Here is a 26,374-nt window from a genome sequence, read left to right on the forward strand (position 1 = left end):
CGAGTTTCTCACGCATCCCATGAAGTAGGTGCAAGCCTCACTGACAGCTGATGAAACCAAGGCTTAGAACAGTGCAGTGAGGCTGGTGCAAATCATGTAGCTCTGAGAGAGGCAATGCAGCTCGGGTCCATCCAAAGATGGTGGCCGGAAATGAGGAGAGTGGCAGTTAGGGTTCACTCACAATGAGCCAAGGAACGTCGGATTCGTATCCTTGTTCAAAAATAAGTTTTGGAGCTTTCTGGTCCAGAACTCTGAGACTAATGCAGAGCAGGGAGATATAAATCACACAAGTGTAGCAAAGAATTTAACCCTTCAGGGAGCAGAGCCATTGGTTAGCCATTTGAGGCAGAAGAGAGTTGAGCATCCAGTAACTGGAAGTGAGGGACAGGAGAGGGAGGAACTGAATTACTTGTATCGTTTTCCAGTACTCTTTCATCATTTAAGAGGGGCACCAGCATGGTACCTGCCTAATTGTGATTTGTGTTCTGGGGATAGGTGGCTAATAGCCCAAGGTTTAACATTCAACAGTTGACCCTCTTTAAGTTCACCCAACTTGAACTACTATAAGGAGCCAAGGTTAGGTCTTTGCTACCTTTCTTTCTGAAAGGACAGAACAGAATGGTGGGGAAAAGCTACACTTGTAGATCTGCACAGACATGGGCTCAAACTTGAGTTCAGCCATTTGCTGTGTGATCCAGAGTTGACTGAGCCTCGGTTTTCTCACCTCTAAAATAAGTCAGGTAAATCTCATCATTGGCAGTGAAGATTATATGAACTAGTGTCTGTACAGGAATAGTGCGTCTGATTTTTTTGTTGCCATTCGGTAAGGATTGCCTCTTATAGCTCTAACGATGATTTCTTTGGTCTGTTTCCCCAGCGAGTGGCATTAAGTCTTGAAGATGACGGACTGCCCTGAGGATGGGCCCGCCCACTTCGTGCCTCATGGAGTTCAGTCCTATGCACTACTCTCTCTGGATGGTGTGTGATTGGATGAATGCCATTTCTATATATGGGTCTGTGTGAGCGTGTGTGAGTGCGTGTAACTTTTTTTAAATTTATGTTGCGGAAAGGTAACCACAAAGTTATGATGAACTGCAGACATCCAAAGGATGTGAACGTTTTTATATGTATAATGTTTTATACACTTTTTAACTGGTTGCACTACCCGTGAAGAATTCATGGGACAGCCACTGCTGAGTGACTAACATGATGCACATAACCAAACGGGGCCAATGGTACAAACTTTACTCATCATTTGAATACAGTATTTACAGAGGATGTTTGATTTGAGAGCTTTTTTAGGTTTGAGGAGCTTGGTTTTTTTTTTTTTTTTTTTTTGTAAATAAAATTATGCTTTGTGGCTATCCATCAACATAAGTATAAAAAGAAAGAACACTTCAACTCCTTTTCCCATCTAGATTATTTATTAACATATTTCAAAAGTAAGGTTAGCTCTATAAATAATTTAGAGAAGCGAGAGTATTTATTTTTGGTATGATTGGCCCACTGCACAGACTCTGTGTTTATGTGTGTGTGTTTGTGTGAGAGAAAAAAACCTGTAGGGAAGAGGCGCGCTATGACTATTGCTCACATACATACAAACAGTTATTTTAAAATGGTCCACAAGAGGGGTGTCTAGTTTTCAGAGACACCTTCAGAAACTTTGCTCAGAGAACACAGATGCCATGGTTTGTGCAGAGATGTGGTGGGAAAGGTAGATCTTTTCACCTATGGCTACTCCTGAGGTCCTGACAAGCCAGCACAAAGCTTTTCAGTTCCTCTGAGGCTGTCATGATGCCCACCTAGGCTTTCTGGTCAGTGTGCAGATACTGCACGGGGGTTACAAGCCCTCATGAGCTCAAGACAGCAGAGTCCTTCCTTCAAAATTCAGCTTAGTGAGGGCTCGGGTCAGCTTCAGTAAGCTTCCTCTGAAGCACCTGAAGGTCGGGCCTTTAGAGCAGCTGTTCTCAACCTTTGTAGGTCAAAAAGACCCTTTCACAAGGGTCACTTAAGGCATCGGAAAACACAGATACTTACATTATGGTCCATAACAGTAGCAAAATTACAGTTATGAAGTAGAAATGAAGTGATGTTATGGTTGGGTCAGTACAACATGGACTGTATTAAAGCTTCTGAGGCGTTAGGAAGGCTGAGAACCCCTACTCTAGAGCTAAGTGAAGGCATTTCTAGGATTTCCAAGTTTACTGTAAGAACAGGCTCAGGCACTGAAGCTCTGAGTCGCGTGAATGAGGACGACAATTTTGGAATAGGTTTGGTTACACCTATTTCTCATCCCCTTACTTTCTACCATTTTTCTTACGTAGGGGAAACATTTTAAGAAAATACACATTTCTTACGACCGTATGTTCACATGGATAAGACTAAGTCCAAAAGTGTGAATACGTCCAAATTTATATTTTGGGGAAATACCATGAGATATTATAGCATATCGGGCATGTTTCATTGCTTTATAAATAAAAGGAGAAACTCTAGGTGTTTGTATAGAATTTTCTTCATATGTAACACCTTTACATTTTCTGAGCCTTGGGGATGGGGTGGGAGAAATGCCATTTTTCTGTCTGTGGAATCCTCTATTGGAAATGTAATCCCATAGTCCCAGAAGGAATTCAGTCCCCACTAGCTCTCTCTGTTCTATAATCCACTCCAGCTGAATGACCAGGACAACTATGACACTTCTGTGTTTGGCTTAAGTGGTGGCAGACTAATGTCTAAATTTGGCACAACTGGAATTTGACATTTGAGACATATGTTTCCGTGTTCCCACACGACAGCTTCCCCCAAACCGGTGAAGCTCGAATGGCTCACCTGCTTGACGCCCTTTCGACTTCCAGGCAGGCCATCTGGAGGCCTGTCCTCCTCTTCCCAGGAGCTTGCTCTGTGTCACTCATGTTGTCCTAACCTTTAAAAAATGGCTGTGTTCCAAGCTTGGCCATTATGTCTGGCGACTTCTTTTTGGATGCGTGTGTTGATGGTCTTGAGATATTAATTGAATAAATGCGGCTGGCCCCTGACTCCATTCCAGTCTCAAGAACAGGTAGCCCAACTCCTCTGGAGCTCACCCATCTCTGTTCATCCAGGGATGAAAAGGAAAATCAGTTCTTACTGAAAATAAGGTGGAAGTGAAAGCATCAAAATTTATACAAGGCAGGCATTGTCTTTTTCTTTTTTTCTTTAATCTGCCTTCAAGGAAACCGAGACCGTGATAGTTAGTGCATAGTTTCTGAACTTTTAGTCAGATCCTAGCCTTCACAACAGGGTTGAAACATACCATCTAGGGTTTCCAAAAGGTGATTAATAAGATTAAATTATTATCAAAATACCATGTTTCCTGAATGCGCGACAGCTGCAGTCTGAAAGTAACCTACAGTAAACAGACGGACAAATCCAGGGGCGGCTGGAGAGCGGAAGCACTCTGAGGAGGCAGACCCACTTCCTCCTATCCTCGGAGACTTTTCGAGCCGCAGTCTGGGTTTAATTCAGATCTTCTGTTGCCCTTCTCCTCTGCATGTGTATCCACAGCTGGTAACATCCAGAAGAAAGCTTAGTGATAAACCAAGAGGGCAGAAAGTTCAGCTAACTACTTATGAAAACGAAGCGAACCCTCTCTTCTCTGGAAGAGAACTTTGGGCGGCCTGAGCAAGGTCTCAAGCCTGCTTCCTCTCCCACAGCTCTCTGCCCTGTGGGTTGATGAAGGCACTAACAGAGATGACCTTCCCGAAACATCAGACTATAACTTTGTTTACTCTTCAGCATGTGTGTACACGGAGAGGGACAGACTGAGATGGCTTCTGACTCAAGGAGTAACAAGAATGAGAGGGGATTTAAATGGATGGCAGTGAATCCTGTTGAGCCCTTCAGTTATTCTCATGTCTTTGCAACATACTCTCTAAAACGATTCACTAGCTGCTGTGTGCCCGGCATTGCAAACATCACAGGTGCATTCAACGTTTTTCACCCTTTCAGAACTCACAGCAGTACATGTGGATACAAGAAAAGAAAGAGTAAATTTCCCATAGATTTCACTTAGACTACTCCCAGAGCAGAGAGAGAGAGAGAGAGAGAGAGAGAGAGAGAGGAGAGAGAGAGAGAGACCATTTTACCTGAAGAGGTGAAAAAATTCGGTCTACATAGAAGTGCCCCAAAGCCAAGTCTTAAACATTAAAAAGTGGTGTTCAGGCTGCTTCTGTGAGAAGAGAGATTGGGCTAAGACTGAGGAGTGAATCGGCAACAGGACTTTTAAGGAAAACATGGATTCATTACACCTGGAATAAAGAACTTTAAGAGGTTTGGCAAGATGTGAAACTGGATGGAAGAAAATTTCAACATAGGCACTTTATAAAATAATGTCTGATCTAAGTAAGTGGACATTTCTTTGGTCAGTTCCTGTGTGCAAGGCATCATGGGAAACTCACTGCCAGCACTTTGCAGGCATCCACCTCAAGCTGTCCGGTGGCCACGGGGAGATGACGTTATTTACTTATTCGAGTCAGAGATTTTGATGTGGTTAGTGAGAACAGACAGGCAGTGGGATTTTGAACTGAAGCATGCCATGTTGCCGAGCAGCACCTTTGAGATGTTCTCGCCTGTGAGGAAGAGAAGATGATAAAGAGACAGAATCTGGAGAGGGCACCCCAATCACACTACAGTCGGGTGCTACCGGGTGGAGGAGAAACCATTCTAACCCCACAGCACTACAAGACTCCTATCCCACCACGCATTCACCATTTCACGAAACGGCAGTAAGTCAGCAGTTTCAAATTATGTGATTTCCTTCCCCATAAATGCATGCAGATAGGGAGTCGGTCTCCGTACACTATATTTTTAGGGTGTTTGGGAGTTTCCAGGATGTGAAGAATTTAGAAGGCGGAGGATTCAGGGCCTCAGATTCTCAGCTAACTAGATAAAGCTTCAGTCAGGCTGGGCACCATGTGCACAGTCTTAAGAATCAGCAGGAAATGCATTTGCAAAACACATGCTGTAAAAAATTAATTTTAAAAAAGCTACCTGTATAAATATATATATTTAAAAGCAAGGTTTTGATACTTTTTTTTACAAAAACTACAAGAGAAGACTGTACAACCCACAGGCTTTTAAAATAGCATTTTGTTCTCTATAAGCTGTTAATATGAGGGGTAAGGTACTGGTTTGCAAACTCACACAATCCAATGGATTTTCTTGTTTGTCACCCCGCTCTCCAAATTACCATAATTGGTGTAATAGTAGGGCATGTAAAGTTATTGGGTCACATAAACCATTTCTGCTCTTGTCATCCTGGGTTCCGTTAGCTCCTGTACTCAGGAATCTAGCTTCTTCCAGAGGCAGAGGGACCGAAGCAAGTGTGCTCCATTTCACTCGCTGTACTGACATCATCCAAATGTGGACATTTGTAAAATCAGCACACTATTTCTATAGAGACATTAAATTCATTTTTTAAAATCTGTTTTGTTTCCTTGTAGTGATTGGGGGGGGGGGTGAGCTCTCACCAGCTAACCCTGGAATGTATACCAAAGGTTTTGCACAAACATCTGAATCTTAGCAATAAGTATTCAGTATTATCCACTCCCGTTTTATAAAGAAATGTAAAGTAACAGCCCAAAGCCACATTGTTCTTTATAGTAGTCCTAAAGAATAGAATGTGTAGCACTCTGTCTTAGGGATTTACTGCTGTGAACAGACACCATGGCCAACGCAAGTTTTTTTTGTTTTTTGGGTTTTTTGTGTTACATTTTTTTTCCTTTTTTTTTTAAATTGGGTATTTCTTATTTACATTTCAAATGTTATTCCCTTTTTCAGTTTCCTGTCCATAAGCCCCCGCCCCTTCTAAAAGGGTGTTCTCTTCCCTATCCACTCCCCCTTACTGCCCCCCTCCACAATTCCCTACACTGGGGGTCCAACCTTGGCAGGACCAAGGGCTTCTCCTTCCATTGGTGCCCAGCAAGGCCATTCTTTGCAGTTGGAGCCACGGGTCAGTCCATGTATAGTCTTTGGGTAGTGTAGTGGTTTAGTCCCTGGAAGCTTTGGTTGGTTGGCATTGGTTCAGTGCAAGTCTACCTTCACCAGTAGCCTTCTATGGCTTCTCACAGTGCTAAGCCTCAGCTGCTCTTCCTGACCCCTTCATGCCTTCAAAACCAGTATCACCTAGGTGGCTCTTACAACATTACTAAGTCCAGCTGCAGCACAAGATACAACCTTGGCTATCTCTGGAACACAGCTTCTTTGTGCTCTCAGAAAACACTTCCCAGAATATTTCACCTCAGTGATGTTGGTCTCTTCTTAATCAGCTGATTTTTAGCTCCAGCTGACCAGCACCAATTGTCCCAGTAGTCCCTTCTATTCTGGTCTCTAAAGCCAGAGCTACATGGCCAAAACTGCTGAGTTCTGCTGCTTGCTGGTGCTGGAACATTGTTCTATTACATTATCACCAGCTTTCTGTTTTCCAACTCTTTCAAAAGCTGCCTAAAGTTGGCTGTCCTGGAACTTGCTCTGTAGACTGACTTTGAACTCATGCCTGTCCCCTAAATGATGGGATTAAAGGTGTGTACCACCACATCTGGATCTAAAATGTCCTGTGTCCCAGGCTGACCTTGAACTCAGAGGTCTGTTTGCCTCAGTCTCCAGGAATTACAGGCATATACTACCATGCCTGGTCCTAAAATTAGCCAGGTAGGATCTTGCCCCAAGGTCACCACCCCCTTAATACAATTTAATATCTGTGAACACAGGATTCAGCTCCATTCCACTTTCTGGTGCCCTTTTAATACTTAAACCATAAAAAATATTTTTCCTTTCGAAGCTTTCTATGCTTGTTCAAAATGCTCTTCATAAGACTTTACCAGAGAATAACATTTCTGCTGGGCTTTTTTGAGACTTCCTTTGTCAATGCAATTAATCTGAGTCTCTTCACCTTAGTGCCAGGCAGACTCTTCAGACAAGGGCAAAACGTAGCCGCATTCTTCACCAAAATACCACAAAAATAGTCTCTAGGCTATATATTGAAATTCTCTACTGAAACCTCTTGGGCCAGGTCTGCACAATTCAAATCACTCTCAGTAACAAAGTCTTCCATATTCCTACTAGGATAGCCCATTAAGCCCCATTTAAAGCATTCCATGGCTTTCCAAATCCAAAGTCCCAAAATCCACATACTTTCAAACAAAAGCATGGGCAGTTCTATCACAGCAACACCCCACTCCTGGATGGCCTGAAACACTATATCGGCCAGACTGGGCTTGAGTGCAGAAATCCACCCGCCTTTGGCTCTGGAGTGCCACCACCATCCCTGGCTGCTACTGCATTTTAGAAAGATCACTTTGGTTCCCTTGTAAGCTAGAGTGGAAAATGGAAAGACCAGAAGCGTAGTACTCGGAGGTAGGTAGTTGTTAAAGTAATCCATGTTAGCACTGCGATGTGACCCATGTGCATGTGATGTCTATGCAAATTGGAAAATGAGGGGATCTGAAATGAAATATCTTAACGTAAACTCACAGAGTTCTGCTCCACTAGGCCTCTGAAGTGCTGGAATTAAAGGCATTGGCCACCATGCCCAGTCCTGACTGGGTATTTGTTAAGAGGCTTCCATGAAACTGGATTCCTAAATAAGATGACTAGGAGTAGGCATCCAGCATCCATTTAGCTGACCTACAATCCCTGTCCTGGACATCAGTTATCTTGGAAGACAGGGAAGAATGAAAGGCAACTTGTTCATGAGTGGTGACCCTCTGGAGGGGATTACTAGTTACAGGTCAGTCTGGATCATGTAAAATAAAGAAATAGCAGGGAGGGGATGTTGGCTAAGTGAAGGCAAGTTTCAGGCAACATTATGGAATGGGGAAGGAGTCTTTGAAAATAGCTTTCTTAAAAAACAGTTAAGTAAACCCAACTTTGTTTTATGTCGCAGACCACCCAGGGGAGTGTGTCAGCAGAGGGACCAAGGCTTGGATTTTAGGTAGAGAACAGATTTGGCGTGACAGACAGACACAAACTCGAGGTGTGTGCTGTTGTAAGAAGCTTTACTTCTTGGCACATATTTAAGCAGTTAGAACAGGTACATCATAATTGGCAATCATCTAGCTCTTATTTATTACCCCACCAAATGTCCCTTGTAGAGAGGAAAGCTAAACATACAGTCTAGGAAACAGTTCTCAACTGTAAACAATAGTTTAAAAAAAAACTGCAGTTATACCGCCAGATTTGTGGGCACCAGGTATGCAGTCATCATTTATCTTTATCATAATAAAGTTTAAACTCTATTATTTATGGCCCCTCAGAATAGGAAGGAAACTTTTGTAACCATAGTTAACTCTTGATAAGTTTGTTCAACTTGTTGGAACTTGTCTATGATCTTTCTAAAAGAATCATTACTATTTTGAATCATGCTAAACAAAACTTTTTCAAAGGTGGGGAAAGACTTTTCTGGAACAGTCATATTGTTAGTAACTGCAATTAATTTCTCTCCTATTTACTGGGAGCTAATGGGTACAGCAGTAGAATTCATCACAGCCGTTGAGTTCATCAGGATCATGATGGTGTGAGACGTTTCCATCTCTGAACTTTCAGTTCTTGAGACATCTAAAGGAACATGACCATCTTCCCACACTGCTATATTCTTAAAATCAGATATTGTTGACAGGCTTAAAGCTGCCAAGATCACCAAGGCTAGAACACAGAAGGCACCTCCACCGCAAGCATAGACCCCAGTCATCATATTTTTGTAGGGAGGCTGTCAGGGACCTCCAGGAGGCCGAGCCATTCTAGGCACAGGCCTCTGTTCTGGATAGAAACGAAGCACAAGAGCTTCCTGTCACACAGACTCTACTAGAGTGGGTGTGACAGTTTTACTGGTCTCAAACTCGTGACCCCTCTGCATTACACTCTTTAGCGCTAAACCATAGACATTCACTGCTCTCCGGCCTCAAAGCCAACTCCTGATCAGCACACTGGGGAGTGGAAGAAGGGGGGCAGCGTGCTCATAGATGGGCGAATCATCTTGCCCCATTTTACTGTGGAAACTCATCCAGGTTCAAAGTGTGAATAGCCTCGTTCGACTCACTTGTCTCTTTAAATTGAGGTTGAGCCTGACTGGACTCCAGCACTCTGTGTTGGGGCTGAAACCCAGGTGAAGCTCTCTCCGGATGCAGTTCTCAGATGCCAAGACCTTCCAGAATTCTTGACGTCCCGCGAAGGGGGCGTGGTCTTTATCTTGCTTCAAGGCTAGGGGGCGTGGCAAATTCGTTCCCGCCTCCGGAGAGTGAAATAAAACTCCTAGTGTCGCGGTGGCGGACGTCATTTCCGCGCGCCACCATTACGCCGGTGTGGGACTCAGACCGCAGACAGTGCTAGTGTCATCTGTTCCTAAAGTTCGGTCTTGCTTGTCCCTTGCGAAGCATGGAGAGTGACTTTTACCTACGTTACTACGTGGGTCACAAAGGCAAGTTTGGTCATGAGTTCCTGGAGTTTGAATTCCGACCTGACGGTAAGAGCGGCCTCCTGCCTGCGGGGAATGGGACCGGACCCGGGGAGGGCGGAGGAGAAGGCGGGCTCCGGAATGTAGCGAAGCAAGGGACTCAGACCCGTGGTGCTGTTGGGTTGTGAAAGGCGCATTCCTTTGTCGGCTTCATTGATTCTTTCTGTTCATCCGCTGGAGCGTCTTAGTAGATTTTTAAAAAGCCAGATTGCTTACATTTCAACAAAGATCGAGTGCCCATCTTAGATTGGGCTGTTTTCCAGTCTGGGGACAGAGCAACGAAAATAAATGTTCCCCTCTCGTGAAGAAACCACAAACAGTGATCTCTTGTAGTGAGGAGTGATCAGAAAATAAGGTCGCTTTTAGAGAGAACTCTGAAGAGCCGGTATTTGAATTAAGCCGTAATTGAAAATGGATCAATTTTTGAAGTTCAGGAAGAAAAAAAGCATCTATAGGAGTAGCAAGTGTCAAGATTATAGGACCGCAAAGAACCAGACATATTTCAGGTGGTCATTGGGGTGACTGGAGGACAGTATTAGATGTTAGGCGGGAGCCTCACTGTACAGGTGTTTGTAAGGCATGAATAGGGGCAACAGGAAACAGTTGAAAACTTTAAGAGACTGGTTCGTTCTTTAAAAAGTATCCTGGACAAGAAAATGTAGCAGCAGGCCTAAGTAATTACATTACTCTAGTTCTCTGATTCTTTCAATAGCTGTCCTCTGTCTTCCTGACAAAATTCAAACCCCTACCTTGGCATACAGCCAAGATTGAGTTCCTGCCTGCCCTTCCAGCCCCAGCCCTACAATAATCTTTCCACGCTCAGAATCCAATCTTTGTTTATGCCTGCAGCATCCCAAGCACTTTTTATTTAGTTTGTAGTCTCTTCACTGTGACTTCTGTCCAAAACACTGTCTTGTCTTTTCTTGGTCCCTTAACCTGTCCCTACATTTTACTGTACATCCCATAGCCCGCCCACTCACTCAAAGTAACTTTATGTATGAACTTCAGCCTACATTAGGTGGTTCTTTCCAAAGCTTACTCTTGTTTCTTTCTACCACAACACCTAATACACTGGGCTGTTTTATTGTTTTGATTTTGAGAAAGATTCTTACTGGGTAGCCCTGTCTGTTCCAAAATTGCAGTGCAGACCAGACTAGCCTCAAACTCAAAGAGATTCACTTACCTCTGCCTGCTGGAATTAAAGGTGTGTGTCACCATGCCCCTCCCTCCTTTTCTTTTCCCTTTCTTCTCCCCCTCCCGCGCCCCCTCCTTCTCTCTCTCTTTCTTTTAAATCTTCATCTTCAAGGTATGCCCAAGGTAGTCTTTTGGCTGTACACATAGGCAAAGGGCCTTATGAACTGAATGTGCTCAATTTAAAAATGCAGAGATAGGGGCTGGAGAGATGGCTCAGTGGTTAAGAACACCGACTGCTCTTCCAGAGGTCCTGAGTTCAATTCCTAGCAACCACATGGTGGCTCACAACCATCAGTAATGGGATCCGATGCCCTCTTCTGGTGTGTCTGAAGACAGCTACAGTGTACTCATATACAAAAAAATAAATAGATTTAAAAAAAATGCAGAGATAGATCAGTGACCATGTGCATGTCTGCATGTCTGCCTGCTTGCTTGCTTGCATGCATATGCAGTTTCTGTAGTTTTCAAAGTACTTTCACAACCCAATTGAATGAACATCAGCATGATTCTCTGTAGGTAAGATAGCAATTAAAATTCCCGTTTACAGCTGGGTATGCTAACCTGCAGAAGCTGTTTGCCAGAGTTGAGAATGTGTTCGTTTGCTACATCACCGTACCTCTGCCAGGACTCTAGTTCATGCACAGGTCGGTCTTCTGGTGCTCAGTGGTTGAACATGAAATACCAGAAAGACTGATATCAGAGCTGGGAAATGGGTTGGATATAATTTAGGCAAAGCTGATATTCTTAGGAGGGTAATGCTGCTATGTTCATGTTTTCTAATACATTGCATTCATTTTTTTTTTCTCCCAAAGGTAAATTGCGATATGCCAACAACAGCAATTACAAAAATGATGTCATGATCAGGAAAGAGGTACAGACCTTCCCTTCCCTTCGAGTCAGCCTTCTGTTTCACATGGTTTGTGCTCTCTCTAGTGATGGTAATGGAAGATGTAGTGTGGGGAGTGTAAACAGGTAGATTATTTCTCAGGTCTCTAATTCGCTCTTTTCCCTCCTCGCTGAATCAATAGCTGAGAATAGCTAGTAACTGTTTGAAATCTGTGTATCTTGATTTGTACCCTTGTTATGCCCCTTCCTGACCATGTGATCTCAGACAAGTTCTCTGGCTGAACTTGGTCTCTGTAAAACAAAGGATAAGAAAACCTTCCTCTCCCAAGGGCTGTCATAGAATTAAATATATTTACATTGTTTGATATAGTTCCTAGTACATAGACTATGACGAGAGCATTGGATTTGCTTCTGAAGAGGAAAGAGATCGGGAAAGTCTTTTAAGTGCAGGCTGATGCCTTGTGTGACACTAGGAAGTTTACATATATGTATATTCTTTAATCGTGATTATAAAAGCCCATGTGACTAAGTATTGTGCTGTATTCTCATATAGGAAGATGATAACCTAGATATTAAATCTGAGGCTTGTTCATAGTTACTCTTATCTGTCTTGTAAGAGATAATGATAGGAATTTGGGCATATCCATATCTCAGTAAAGTTCGTTTGTGCTCCATTCTGCTGGGATTTCTACCATATCACTAAGGCTTCATCAGAACCGTTTTCTTTTAGCCACTCTTACACTTGAAAATGACAGTCAGTATGTCTTCATACTATTTAGCAGTTAATTTTGTGCCATGTCAGCATCATATCTTTTTCTGTGTTTTGCATGACCTAGTGCTCCTCCAAAGCGTACTATCTAAGAATGACTAGGATGGGGCTGAGCTGATAGAGTGCTTGTCTTCATGAGGCCCTGGGTTTCATCCTTAGCTTCACAGAAACAGGTTGTGGTTGTCATGTCTGTAATATCAGCACTGTGGAGGTGAAAGCAAGATGGTCATCAAGAGTTCAAGGCCAGTCTCAGCTGCATAAAACCATACCTTTAAAGGGTGATTTAGTTGTCTGTTACCACTGTAACAATATATCTGACAGAGGCTATTGCAGAATTATTGACAAGAATTATTGACAATCCCAGGACTTTGTAGTAATTCAATTAGACACGGTGGTGGTGGTGGTGGTGGTGGTGGTGGTGGTGGTGGTGGTGGTGGTGGTGGTGGTGGTGGAGGTGGAGGTGGAGGTGGAGGTGGAGGTGGAGGTGGAGGTGGAGGTGGAGGTGGAGGTGGAGGTGGAGGTGGAGGTGGTGGTGGTGGTGGTGGTGGTGGTGGTGGTGGTGGTGGTGGTACGCCACTTTAATCCCAGCACTTGGAGGCAGAAAGAGGCGAATCTGAGTTCAAGGCCAGCCTGATCTACAGAGCAAGTTTCAGGTCTACACAGAGAAACTGTATGGAAAAAAAACTTTAAAAATTAATTAATCAGTTAATCAATTAAAGTTCATAGCAAATTGGAAGCCAGCGGGACTAAATGAGACTCTCAAACAAAGAAGAGATTTTTTTAGGCCATCATTCTGGAGGTTCAAGAATCCAAACATCACAGCAGTAGTGGGAATGTGTGTGGCCATGAGGTGACCTCTCAAACCAGGAGAGAGATAGACACAGACACTAGTGACACTACAGTGTCAGGTCTGGTGTGCGGTGAGGGACATAGGCTCATACATTTTAACTCAATTGCAGGCTTATGTACATAAGAGTGTGATGGAAGAATTAAAGAGGATTATTGACGACAGTGAGATCACCAAAGAAGATGACGCTCTGTGGCCCCCTCCTGATCGAGTGGGCCGGCAGGTGAGTGCTTTATTGACTGCACTTTGTACTTCTTACAAAGAAGAGGAGTTCTACTGCTCTATGGGATATAGGGAGGAGGGAGCCCTACCTGACTAGGAATACCCTGTTCTAGGGGAATCATTAATTCCATGTTGGTGCTGGGGATGGAACTCAGGTCCTCTGGAAGGGTAATCAATGTTCTTAACCACTGAGCCAGCTTTCCAGTCCAATATTACCATTTTGATAACTAAAAAATAAAATGTAATTCTGCCTTGAGTGCTACTTAACCCTTCTGCTTCATACTTCTGTTTTCTGTGTTTCTCCTGTCTTGTATAGCCCATGTTTCTATCCTAAAGCCCAGGTGCATGGGTCACTTTCAAAATCTAAAATTGTTCTGGGCATGGTGCCATATGCATCTAATCTCAGCACTTGGGAACCAGAGGCAGGGGGATCTCTGGATTCTAGGCCACCCTGGATCTACATAGCAAGTTCTAGGCCAACCAAAGTTATATAGTAAGACCCATCCAAAAAAAAAAAAAGAAAAAGAAAAAGAAAAGCAAACCAAAACAACTTTTTTTTTCCAAAGGAAAAGATTTATAAATCTGGTTTCATTAAAGTTAAAACTTAGCTAGGCTGTGGTGGCGCATGTCTTTAATCCCAGCACTCAGGAGGAAGGGGCAGGCAGATCGTATCAGTTTAAGGCCAGCCAGGTGTGTAGAGCAAGTTCCAGGTACCCAGGGCTATACAGAGAAATCATGTCTCAACAAATAAAAAACCTTAAAGGTTGTTTGATAAAAGGCATCAAAATAAAGTTGAAGCAAGCCACAGACTGGATGAGGATACTTAGAATGAATATATATATTCATTCATACACACACACACACACACACACACACACACACACACACACACATATATATCAAAGTCAGACAGTATTCATTTATCAAGCACACAGGACAAGGGCTCATCTAAACTCTGGTCTTTGTTTTTATTTTTAGGAACTCGAAATTGTCATTGGAGATGAGCACATTTCTTTTACAACATCAAAAATTGGTTCCCTTATTGATGTCAACCAGTCCAAGTAAGCATATATGATGTTTATAATCAGTTGTGTCTGTTGTTGGAGATTGAAAAGTATCAACCACACGGGGTCATCATACAAAGATGTGGTGCAGACAACACCGAGGTGGGCGGTGCGATCTTCATTCATAGGGAGCTCCGGGTTACAATGGCTCAGTGTCATGGAGGGGTTGGTTTCAGGAATCTTGGTACTAGAATCTTTAATTTCCTTATATAAAATAGCGTCCTGTTTGCACAGAGTCTGTGTACTTCCCATGTGCTTTAAGTCATCGTTGTAAGGCCAAATTCTGTGTAAATAGCTGTTACAGTGTATGGCTTAGGAAATGATGACAGGACAAGACATCTGAACATGCATGTGACAGTGGAAACCTCATGAGCTTACCTGCATCCACTTATGGCTGAGCCACAAATGCATCGCTTACAGATTCAGGTCATTGTGTTCTCAGGAGTTCCTTCTTTTACTGTGGAGGTTCTTGCAGTTACTGCTTCTTGGTGACGTGGAGGAATGGGCAGTGACAACCAGAAGAGGACATGAAATGAGGCCATGCACTGCTGCTCACTGTGGGAACAGCTTTCTCAGGGTTGACTGTTCAGACTAGCCCATCCTAGTCTTGGTGAAATTTGAATTCTAACACCAGGATGTGACTCTGTTTGCTAGAAAGAACCCTTAGAATTTTGCAGTTCTCTGCTTCCTGGACATACTTGTCAGCCCTGCTTACTACTTTAATTTTTTTTCTTCTATTCTGAGAGCAGTAGATGGTCATTGTCAGAAATACAGGAAATACAGAAAAGAGAAAGGGAACGATCTTTCATGCCCTTAATAGACAACCAGTGATAACATGGTTTTGTTTCAGAAAGGATCTTATTATCTAGTATGACTGCCCAAGAACTCAGCCATATGGGTCAGGCTGGCCTTGAACTTTGAACAGCATGTGTGCCGTCCCTGCCCAGCTCCACCTAACATCTTCACATGTAATTTCTTAGTTTTAGAAAACATCAAGGGCTGGAGAGATGGCTCAGAGGTTAAGAGCACTGTCTGCTCTTCCAGAGGTCCTGAGTTCAATTCCCAGCAACCACATGGTGGCTCACAACCACCTATAATCAGGTCTGGTGCCCTCTTCTGGCCTGTAGTTGCATACATGCAGGCAGAAAGCTGTATGATGTATACATAATAAATAAATAAAAATGTTTAAAAAAAGAAAAGAAAACATCAAAAGCTGAGGCATAGTGATGCATGCTTGAAATCTCAAGTACTTGGGAAGTATGGCACAGGAATATCTGGTCACCCTGTGAACCCCGAGATTGTGTTATTTACTTTGAAAAACCCTGCCTTTAATTGTGGTGTGGCTCAATTTTAGCATACACCTTTAATCCAAGAGCTTTCTGCTTGGATATTGTAAACAGGATTAAATTAAGTCAACCATAGGCCAAAAGGGGGAGTGAATATTGACAGAGAATGAACATAGGAAAAAGCCATAGAGAGTAATGGAGTCAGGAGGGCAGATAGACACAGGAAGTAAAAGCAAGAGGCATTCAGTTTGAAAGAATGTTTTAGGAAATGGCTTCTGGGACATTGGCTGATGAGGAAGGTCAGCTGGGTGCTTTCTCTGCCCCTCTGAGCTAAGAGGCTTTCACCCCAGCATCTGGCTCTGGAGTCTTAATAAGACCCAACCTCAAAAAGAACAGATTTTAAGCCCCTCACGCTGTGCTGGGGTGGAGGTGTGACTTTTTGTTTTGGTTTGTGTTGCTGGGAATTGAACATGGTTAGAGCCTTGCATTTCTCCATCACTGACTGACCTGAATTTCCACTTCTATATACAGTTTTAGAAATCACAGGTTTCCCCCTTATGTATTTTCACAATAAAAGCATTGCTTAAATGGCTTCATAATACTCCATTTTAATAAGTTATCGTCTTAGTGGACATGTGCTGCCTCGTCAGCGTTTTTATAGTAATAGGGTTATTCATTTTTTGCATTTGCCAATTTTTCTCTGCTCTTAAACAGTTTCCTTTTCTTTGTATCCCAGGGATCCAGAAGGCTTGCGAGTGTTTTATTATCTTGTCCAGGACCTGAAGTGTTTAGTCTTCAGCCTTATTGGATTACACTTCAAGATCAAGCCAATCTAGATTGGATATTGTGGACACAAGGCGGGTGGGAGTTTTTAGTTACCGGAATTAGGAATTTTCTGTATATTGGGGCAATTTTTATAAACAATAAATGATGGTCTTTAATAAATGTGGTAACATCTTTTTTTGTCATTTTTCTAAACACCTGAATGTGTGAATTCTCAATATATAAATACAAACATTCTGAGGGAGACTTGACAAAGGAAAGAAAAAACCCTAAGCAACTGTCTAAAAACTACCATTTTACAGGAAATAATGGGGAAGGGTTTAAAAATACAGTGAGGGCCAAGGAGATGGTTCTGGTAGTAAAAAGCTCTATCTGCATAAACCTGACCACCATCCACATCCCTGGGACCTATGTGGGCCAGCCTGGACCACCCTGCCTTAACAAGGTGGAAGGCAAGAGCTCAGAACTTCCATACCTGTGCTGTGCCATCGGCGTGTGCCAATACACACATAAATAATTTTTTCAACACAGTGAGAATTAAGAATCTCATTAGCAGTATCTCAGGACAAGGTACCTGGATTTTGTTTCAACAAAGTCTCCCCTCCCTTTGCTGCCCAGGATGACTTTGAACTTGGGATCAGTCTCCCAAGTGTTGGTATTATAGGTAGGTGCCACCACACCCAGTTCAAGGGCAATGGGAACCCTGAAGATTCACAAGATAATTCATTGCTGGAGTTATAGTTCAGTAGTAAAACACCAGGCTAGCATTAGTGTTAGCTTTTGGGCAGAAAATTGTATTGTGGTTGGGCTTCTTTACATATATCCTTTATCTAGTGTGGAGAACTCTTCAGATAGACTGGCAGGAACTGTCTCTTGCCATTACTTAAATTTCATGGCTTTCCGAAAATAGCTGATTAGATTGCACTAGAAGGAATGGGATTTGGTAGGTTTCATTTGACTGAAGGGACATAAGGAGCCTAAATACATAGCTTTTGAGACATTCTAGTCTGAGACAAGGTCCCAAGCGTCCTCAGACGTTTCATACTCAAGTTAGGGCTATCATTTGTATCTGGCATGCCAGGATGCCAAACTTCTGAGATACGTAAAGGACAGTCGGGTGGTATCGAGCAAGGGGCCGAGGGGCAGGGAGGGGGGCTGTCAGGTTAAGAAAACTTGCTGCTCTAGTAAAGGACCCCGTTTCATTCGTAACATTCATGGAGTAGCTCACAGCACTCTGTTAAAGAGTTATGATGCCCTCTTCTAGCCTCAGTGGGAGCTTCATGCATGCTTCTGGAACACAGAAATACTACCTGTCAAAATAAACCTACAATTTAAAAAGACTAGGCCATAAAAGTGGGGGCCAAGCACTTGAGAGGCAGAGGCAGATGGATCTCTGAGTTCGAAGCCAGCCAGGTCTACAAAGCGAGTCCAGGACACCCACAGGGCTATTACACAGAGAAACCGTCTTGAGAAAAATGGGACATGTTATCGAATGTTGGTGCCCCCAGCTCCTGCAGTGTCAGTAAGTATATGACTCTAAGGTGGGGGAAAACTGTTCAGACATAGGTACCACGAGAAGGACTTAGACACAGGGCAGCCCTGTGGGAAAGGTCGAGTTATCAGATCGTGTCGATTCAGTGGGCAGTTTAGAGGGCGACTACCCCAAACCTGGGAGGCTGCAATGTAATCTGAGAAGCCTCAGGACCATAGGGTAGTGAGAAGTCTGATAGAGAACCGAGGGCTTAGAGAGGTTTGGCAGACGTTTCGAGCCTGACTATCTTGCCTGCTTAATGATGGCACAGATTGAGAATCAGTAACCATCTCTAGCATAAACGACTCCAACGGTTCCAGCGAACCTACAGAGGAGCAGCCCCGATTGGCAAGTTAAGGAGGGACCAGCCAGAAAAAGCCAGCCTACACCGCTCACCAACGCCCCGCTCCCCGCCCACCCGTACTGAGGCTGCGCGGCGGCACCAGCTTTTACGACGGGCCGGAAAGCAGCTGTCGCAGTAGTATAACGTGGACGAGCAGCTATGGGGGTAAGAGGAGGCGATTTGCCATGGGGGCATCCCCGCCCCGGTAGCTGAATGAGATATGGGGCGAAGGTGGCGAGGAGCTCAGAGTCGCGAGCTCACACCAGGAGGGAGTGGAAGGAGTGAGGCCTGGGAGGCCGGGCTTGAACCGGGAGGGGCGGAGTGGGGCGTGGCACGCAGCGAGGTCATGCATTCAGCTTGTCCCGCCCTCTTCTCAGAAAATCGCACTTCAGCTCAAAGCCACACTGGAGAACGTCACGAACCTTCGGCCAGTGGGCGAAGACTTCCGGTGGTACCTCAAGGTACGACGGAAGACGGATTTCTCCTGGGAAGGGGAGGAGCATCGGGAGGCGGTGGGCATTTTAGAGCTCAGGGCCAATCCATGATCTCTGTGTTGAATTGGGAGCCTTTCTGTTCTTTAGGGTCTGAGGTACTTAACCAGGCATCTAACTGAGCTTTTCAGAATGGAATTCAAATTATTTTTTATCAATTAAACATTAGCCTTATTTAATCTAGGCTGGCCTTAAGGATGACTTTGAACTGATCTTGCTAGGATTACAGATGTTTGGCCTCCTCGAATGGTGGAGTTTTCTGTTTTTAATCCCTCTTTGGTTCTGGAGTTATATCTGAATTTGGGGCCGCATGCTAGCACTCTCCTGATGTGAAATCCTTCCAGCTCTTGGTTTGTAATCATACACTGAACAAAATGTTATTTGAAAGGACCTTGTGATTACTTAATATGGTGAATAAACTCACCTTGTTTTATTTGCTCGTTTTACTTCTTGTGAACGTTAGCTGCCCTTCGTTTTCACACAGTTCTAGTAAACTGGGTAGGTTCTTTGTGCGTATGGTCTGTAGAGGTCCAAACAGTGTGAGGCTCTTTATTGTCGCAGATTCTGCTTTATTCTAGTCTGTCTCAGTGACTCACATACCCAACCAAAGCCTTGTCTTTCAGGAAGCCGTAACTGATGACTTTTATTTACACACACACACACACACACACACACACACACACACACACACACACACCAGGCCACACTAGACAAGTGCTCTACCACTGCACCCACAGCCTCCTGTTTCCAAGTGTTTAGAGAGGGAGTTCCAGTGCTCATTGGAAGAATGGACTTCTTTCACTTGAAGAAACACAGAATGATGAAGGAGAAATAAACAGTACAGAATGAGGAACTGTGAACCCCAGCACTCAGGACTCTAAGCACAGAGCTCCTAACCAGCAGAGTTGCTTAGGGCCTGTGACAACCTGGTGTCCCCAGCCAAATGGCACAGATTCTAGAGGAAGGCGGGGGTGACAGCATCAGAAACAACTTGTTCTTACCTGGAGATAAATCTGCTCATGTCCTCTTTGGCACTGACCTTAGGATGATGTAAGAATTACCTAGAAGATAGGATATATTAGGCACAGTGGCATTTATTTGTAATCCCAATACTTGGAAAGCAGAGGCAAGAAGATCTAAGGTTCAAAATCAGTTTGGGCTATGTAGTGAGATCTCATCTAAAATAAATTAAGAGGAGATATTAGGGTATGAACTTGTTTTACAATATGCTTATCCTTCCCATGGTATCTTTCAAGTCACCTGCTCACCTAATACTCTTTTTCTTCCCCAAGATGAAATGTGGCAACTGTGGTGAGATTTCAGAGAAGTGGCAATATATCCGGCTGATGGTAATGGTCCCTACCACATACACACATACGCTTCTGGGCAGAAATTTGTGGAAACTGGCCTTCATCTCTCTTTCCTTTGACCATTTTGGGGGTCGGGGGGATGATTTTGAAAGAGCACCAATGTGACCCGAATGGGGAACAACAGGCATCTTTGGGATATGAGGCAGAGTTCAAAATCAAGAAGGACCTTTTTTCTCAACCATGAGAAGACTCCTTAGGGTTCTGCCCCAACCAGGGATTGAATCTAGGCTTTGCACATCCTGAGCATGCTCTACTGCCGAGCTCTCCTTCACCCTCTTGTCGCTTGTCAGCAAGTAAACTCACTTCTGTGGTCTTAGTCTGTTCTACTGGATGAGGTGGTGAGATGAGAGCTCTCTGGGACCCTTTCGTCTAACTGTTACATGACTAGAGATTCTGTTTGCTTCTCGTCAGGACAGTGTGGCGCTGAAAGGAGGCCGAGGCAGTGCCTCCATGGTCCAGAAGTGCAAGCTGTGTGCACGGGAGAACTCTATTGGTAGGTCAGGCAGTGCCTAGCAGGCTCTTCCAGGCTGACCGGAAGCAGGCTTGTGTTGTCCGGGGGTGGACTTAGGTGTGAAGTACTAAAACCTGTGCAGCTCTCCCTTTTTCCCAGGCCACGTCTGGGCACCCGAGTGGATCTTGGTATAGATTCAAGTCAGCTTTTCCTTTTGTATTTCAGAAATTCTGAGCAGCACCATCAAGTCTTACAATGTAAGTTTCCTGCTGTAGTGTCAGGAGTGGTGGGATTAAATCTGACCCGATGGCTGGGAGGTGTGGGTTCAAGGGTAGCTGCATCAGAGTGGCCCGCCACTGGATATGGCCCCATGTACTTAACTCTTTGTTTTGCCTGAGACTAGGCCTCAGTGGTAGCCCAGGCTTGTCTTAAAACCATCATGCTCCTGTTTCAGCACCCTGAATGCTGAGAGTCCAGGTACTTGACACCATGCTCCCCTCTTTATTACTCTCTCATGCACTTAACACAGTTGTTATTTGCTCAGTACCTTTTGTCCCCCATATATACATCATCCACTGAGTGACACTGCAGTGTTTTCCTGAAACACTGTACATGGGATGAAAATCGGGGCATGGTAGTCTGAGCCATGGATGAAGTAGGCATAGATTTCCTGGCTACCCACCTCCCAGAGATACCCTCTCCATGCACCCAGCCTTTCTCACGGTATGGTAGACGGTGGATTTTTCCCCTCACTTTTAAAAGATGTATTTGTTATGTATACAGCATTCTGCCTGCATGTATGCTTGCAATCCAGAAGGGGGAACCAGATGAGCCACCATCTATAGCAACTGCTAGGGATTGAACTCAGGACCTCTGGAAGAGGAGACAGTGCTCTCAACCCCTGAACCAGCCTGACATGGTGGATGGTTAGCAAAAGGCCATGGTGTACTTACTGGGACCATATGAATTGTCTAGAGCCCTTGTAGCTTAACATTCTTGTCTTGGTCATTTACCATTCATTGAACATAGTGTTAGGGCCAATGCTTGGCTCTCAGTACAATAAATATGTAGGGTTTCCTCTGCTCTATTGACATGCAGGAAGGCTAGCCCAAGGATCCTTACTCTTCTGCAGAATCTGTGTCTACAGAAGGTCCTACTGGGAGCAGTACCCTACATAGGCTTTTTGTCTTTTTTAAGGGCTAACTTGTTCTGTTATTCTAGGCTCACGGGTGAAGTAAGGGCCCACATGGTAAAAAAGACAGAGGGCATGGGGGTCTCCTGAGGGCCCATTAGGCCCTGCCTCCTCAGTACACTTCCTCTCTAGGCAGAAGACAACGAGAAGTTCAAGACAATAGTAGAGTTTGAGTGCCGGGGCCTTGAACCAGTTGACTTCCAGCCCCAGGTATGTATTTTTAAGACTCTCTGGGGTGGGAATGAAGTGAGTGAACTTTGCTTCTCACAGAGACTAAAATAGGAATACTCCATCTTGCTTTTCCCTTCCGCGTTCTAGCACTGAGCTACACCACAAAGCAGGAAGTCTGTGGATAGTAACTGTCACTTATTAAATGCCTACTGTGTGCTGTGTTCCATGCCCATCACCTTTCTGTTATCCTTACTATAACCCTGTGGAGTGATTCATCCTAGTTTTTAGACAAGGGAATTCAGAGGCTGCAGCATACCAGAGTCCTACTAGAGGACTGTAATTTGAACCCAGGTCTGTGTCTGAGTCTCACAGTCAGTGCTCGTCCCTTGTTTGTACATTTTTACCTTACAGTAAGTCTGTGGGGGTAAGATAGAAAATATGGTATTGGCATCCCCATGCCATGAACAAAAACACAAATAAAAATCTTCAGCCACACGGAAAGTTCAAGGCCAACCTGGGACCCTGTTTCAAACAAACAAATCCTAGGTTCAGAGCCAGGCGTAGTGTGTCCCTCCTATAATCCCAGCACTGGAGGTTGAGGCAGGTGGATTTCTGTGAGTTCAAAGACAGCCCAGTCTACATAGCAAGTTCCAGGATAGCCAGGGATATGTAGAGAGACCCTAACTCACCAAACAAACACCCCACAAACTAAGGTTCAGAGAGGAAAGTTGGGTGCATACCCAGATCCTTCAACACACGGCCTGATGGGAGAGTTTACCACTCCTGCTTCTATACTTGGTTAGTTTTTGTTAACACAAACTAGAATCACCTGAGTAGGTGGCCTCAAATGAAGAACTGCTAATTGCTAATTGAGGCGGGCCTGAGATATCTAAGAAAAATAGCTGAGGCTGGACATGGTTACACGCTTTTAATCCCAGTACTTGAGGGACAGAGGCAGGCGGATCTCTGAGCTCAAAACCAGCCTGGTTTCCATAGTAAGTTTCAGGTCAACCAGAGCTACATAGTGAGACTGTCTCAAAAAAGAGAAAAGGATGGGAAAGAAAAGTAGCTGAGAGGCCAGGAAGCTCCCCCAGATGGTCTCTGCCTGTCTGTAGGCTCCTGCCTGGGGTCCCTGGATGATAGCTGTACGAAAGTAAACCCTTACTCTCCCACATTGCTTTTGGGTCTGATGCTTATCACAGCAACAGAAAGGAAACCAAGACAGTCTTCTGGGCCAGAGCTGTAATTTAGAGACACCATGGCGGGGCCATGTAACTTGGAGACTCGAGTTTTCCAGGAGCAGTTGTGTATCCTAAAGTTGCCTTTCATCTTGAAGGCTTTGCTAGGAAGAGCAGCCCCTGGGCAAGTACTCACAGGCACCTTCTTTCCCCCTCCTGCTGTCCTGTCCCTGCAGGCTGGGTTTGCTGCTGAAGGTGTGGAGTCAGGGACAGTCTTCAGTGACATCAATCTGCAAGAAAAGGTGAGACGGGATCCTGCAAGACGTTATGTGGTACCTGGTGGGAATTCTCTTTTTGGCAAACAGGGCTTTCAAGCTAGCTCCAGATTTGTGTGCTTTTGGCTGGTGATTCTGCTGGTGAAATGGCCATAGGTATAACGTTTAAGGGCAGCTGCCAGATTCCAGCTCCAGTAGGTCAGGGCTCTGAGGAGGAACTGTGAAGTTGGCAATAAGAAGACACACAGATACGTTATAGTTGAAGCAAGCTCATATTTCCTCTTATTCTCTCTAATGTTATTTTTTTCTCTTATCCCTTATTTACTACTCAGAACAAAAGTCTTTACGCAGAAATAATCCTAAATCACATATTTCAAAAACAAATTTCCTCAGAAGCCCACACGCAGTTAAACATTCTTCCTACTACTTTTCCTCCCAGAATTACATCTTTACCCCAAAGCAGTATTTTTTATTATTGATTAATAAAGTTTAACTCAAACCAAAGTCTATTTCAGCCAGTTTTCTTGCACTGGTGGGCAGACGTGTGCCGCTACAGTATGGCCGCCGCCTGTTGTTCTAGTTTACAGAGCCTTGCAGAGCTAGCCTAGCTAACCATCTACTCACCTTCTCTCACTTCCTAGGGTCATTTATCTTCCTCTTACAACTGTGTTCTCAGGTGCATTCCAAAAACTGATAATCTCCTCTGTAAGCCATATGGCCAGGAGACTCCGACTAACCATAGTTACAGGAACATAATTGCTTTCTTCAATCATTGGCCTATCTCTCACAGGCAAGCCTTGTGGGCTAGCAGTACCTGAAGTTTCCCTGTTCTTATTTCCTATCTCCATGCAGCTGAAGAAAGGTATTTGCTAGTTTTATTGCTATCTTTCTATATATCTCATAAGAAGCCCTGGCCTCTCGTATCTTTAAACTATTCTCAGAAAGTTCAACTGAATCATTAATCCATGTTCACAGCACTGTCCTGGGAAGATCGTCACTCTTTCGCACTACAGGTAAACTACCCAGAGAGGGGTGGAATCTCCCACACAGTAATCACACCCTCATAAACACAAGAAGAGCACCATAGCATCAAGCACAATAAGGCCCAGCAGCAGCAAAGGGCACTCTGAGCAAAATCCCCCTGTGGCTTTGCCTCTCCAAGGTACAGCCATGGCTGCTTTGCTAACCGGTGACCATAGCTTCATTGCTGACTACAGCTCCTCCAGCATGGCCCCCGCCAGGCGGCCCCATGGTTATGCATGCAGGAAGGCTAGATGCACCTGACACAGAAAGTGCACAGTAGATAAGCTTCATTCAGGCCCAAGTTACAGTGCTGGTGGCTGAGCTGCACAGTAAATACGCTGCTCTTAAACAAGTAGAATGGAGGTAGTTACTGGTTGATGGAAATCGTGTGACCAGATGCTCATGAGAAGCTATCCCTGTTCACAGGAGCAGTAGCTGGAGTGTTTGCGTGATCACTGTAGTATTGACTCAACCCTGCAGATAGACAGGCCTGTCACTCTAGCCCTGAGGGAAGAACCCCAGCTTTCTGTTTTTCTGGCTCCTTTGAACAGCAGCAGGTGGCATTCTGTGCCCACCTTGTGCCAGCTGTGGTGCAAAGTGTGTTTCCATGTGAATAGAAAATGAATGTTTCATTTCATTCTTTCAATAGTCACTCTCGAGTCCCCTATTTTTCTTTTGTAATAAAGGACAGAGCTCAGGTTTGGGGAAAGACATGACTTGCCTGGTTATAAGACCAAGAGATGGAGTTTAGGCCTGGGTTGTCTGCTCTGTTAAGGGTCTCCTGCGTTCATGACTAGCTGAGTCAGAGCCTAGATTGGGCTTTGGAACTGGTTCTCCACTGTCCACATTGTCCTGTTCTGCCTTGAAAGGCTAACACGCTGCCTTCTTATTTCACAGGACTGGACAGACTATGATGAGAAGACTCAGGAGTCTGTGGGGATCTTTGAAGTCACCCATCAGTTTGTGAAGTGCTGAACTCTCTGCCTGCACACCTGCCTATAAGAACAGAGACAGAGCTCCCTGAGCAGCAGTTCCCATGGAGGCTTCTAGCTCTGCTTTCCCAGCACCTGTACCAAGCCCTCACAGTCTGCATGCCAGGGCTAGCCACAGTTCTGAGTCCCACCAATAAAGCCCCTGTTGGTGCCGCAGTGGTATGTGAAGGTGGTCTGAGCAGTACTTCTCCACAGATAAGAATGAATTCCGGAGGCCTTTGCTTTCTAATCCTACTCTGTACCGGATCCAGTTTGCACACAGCTTAAATAAAGTCTCTCCAGCTCTTAAGAAATAGGCAGGCCAGCCTACAGGATCAAAGGCGTGAGAGCCAGTGGCACAAAGGCAGAGAAGCCAATGGAGTGCTGCTGTGAACCCAGTAGCTCCAAACTAAAACACTCCCTGAGCACCATGGTTCTCCAGTGAACCCAGGTATCTGTCAGCTGCTCATTTCACACCCAGAGTCCACTCCAGAGACCAGCAGCCCACCGCTGGCCCATTCTGTCCACGTCACAAAATCCCTGGCTAATGGCTCTGTTCACTTGCTGTGATAGAGTACTTCCTGTCAGAGTCAACATCAAAGTCTTCCCTGTGATCAGCCTCTGCGTCCCCTGAAGCACCTCTTCCTGGTCCCAACTTATCTCCTGTTCTGCTTCCAGCCAGCTCTCGGAGTGAAGACCGCAATCATGGTCCACTGAGTCTCGTGGAACCGAAGATCCCCACACAGCAGACAGAGCTGTGAGTGCAGGCAATGAGTATGCTGTGCCTTCATACTTGGGGAACCACCATTTGGAAAAACTGTTTCCACACACATTTCTCCAGTACTCTACTGGAGAAAAGAAAGATTGTATTTTTAATTGTGCA

The 26,374-nt window shown here is 44.6% G+C and overlaps 3 protein-coding genes across 32 annotated transcripts in view; all 3 read left to right on the forward strand.

Annotated features, from left to right (window-relative positions):
- The window catches only part of Lrp8 (LDL receptor related protein 8), a 71,937-nt gene extending 66,478 nt beyond the window's left edge, over positions 1 to 5,459 (forward strand). For 27 of the 28 annotated variants that reach the window (XM_087549832.1, XM_087549840.1, XM_087549834.1 and 24 more), the window contains one exon: positions 878 to 5,459. In XM_087549832.1, the coding sequence (XP_087405958.1) occupies positions 878 to 916 (39 nt within the window). In that variant the 3' untranslated portion in view covers positions 917 to 5,459. 28 annotated transcript variants of the gene reach the window in all.
- Positions 5,460 to 9,302: 3,843 nt separating this feature from the next.
- Positions 9,303 to 16,690, forward strand: Magoh (mago homolog, exon junction complex subunit). 2 transcript variants are annotated; one of them, XM_087548221.1, is made up of 5 exons: positions 9,303 to 9,493; positions 11,491 to 11,594; positions 13,253 to 13,363; positions 14,341 to 14,423; positions 16,449 to 16,657. In XM_087548221.1, exons 1-5 carry the CDS (start codon positions 9,406 to 9,408, stop codon positions 16,546 to 16,548), a joined length of 486 nt encoding a protein of 161 aa, XP_087404347.1. In that variant the 5' UTR covers positions 9,303 to 9,405; the 3' UTR covers positions 16,549 to 16,657. The 2 variants fall into 2 exon arrangements, with proteins under 2 accessions (XP_087404347.1, NP_001094006.1); NM_001100536.1 differs by having other exon boundaries at positions 9,335 to 9,493; positions 11,491 to 11,549; positions 16,449 to 16,690.
- A 1,803-nt stretch (positions 16,691 to 18,493) lies between these two features.
- On the forward strand, positions 18,494 to 26,374 carry Czib (CXXC motif containing zinc binding protein). Of its 2 annotated transcripts, NM_001034132.1 has the most exon segments (8): positions 18,494 to 18,534; positions 18,747 to 18,830; positions 20,153 to 20,209; positions 20,642 to 20,723; positions 20,907 to 20,938; positions 22,006 to 22,083; positions 23,459 to 23,524; positions 25,418 to 26,374. In NM_001034132.1, coding segments are annotated over 8 exon segments (483 nt in total). In that variant the 5' UTR covers positions 18,494 to 18,528; the 3' UTR covers positions 25,496 to 26,374.

Source organism: Rattus norvegicus, chromosome 5 (genome assembly GCF_021556685.1).
Source record: "Rattus norvegicus strain SHRSP/BbbUtx chromosome 5, alternate assembly SHRSP_T2T, whole genome shotgun sequence".
NCBI classification, from domain to species: Eukaryota; Metazoa; Chordata; class Mammalia; order Rodentia; family Muridae; genus Rattus; species Rattus norvegicus.

Coding starts and splice junctions, on each gene's coding strand:
- Magoh (XM_087548221.1), top strand. CDS start 9,406: ATGGAGAGTGACTTTTACCTACGTTACTACGTGGGTCACAAAGGCAAG. Junction 9,494..11,490: donor GTTTGAATTCCGACCTGACG/GTAAGAGCGGCC, acceptor TTTCTCCCAAAG/GTAAATTGCGATATGCCAAC. Junction 13,364..14,340: donor CTGATCGAGTGGGCCGGCAG/GTGAGTGCTTTA, acceptor TTTTATTTTTAG/GAACTCGAAATTGTCATTGG.
- Czib (XM_087548219.1), top strand. CDS start 18,911: ATGATCTCTGTGTTGAATTGGGAGCCTTTCTGTTCTTTAGGGTCTGAG. Junction 20,724..20,906: donor TGCACGGGAGAACTCTATTG/GTAGGTCAGGCA, acceptor TTTGTATTTCAG/AAATTCTGAGCAGCACCATC. Junction 23,525..25,417: donor ACATCAATCTGCAAGAAAAG/GTGAGACGGGAT, acceptor CTTATTTCACAG/GACTGGACAGACTATGATGA.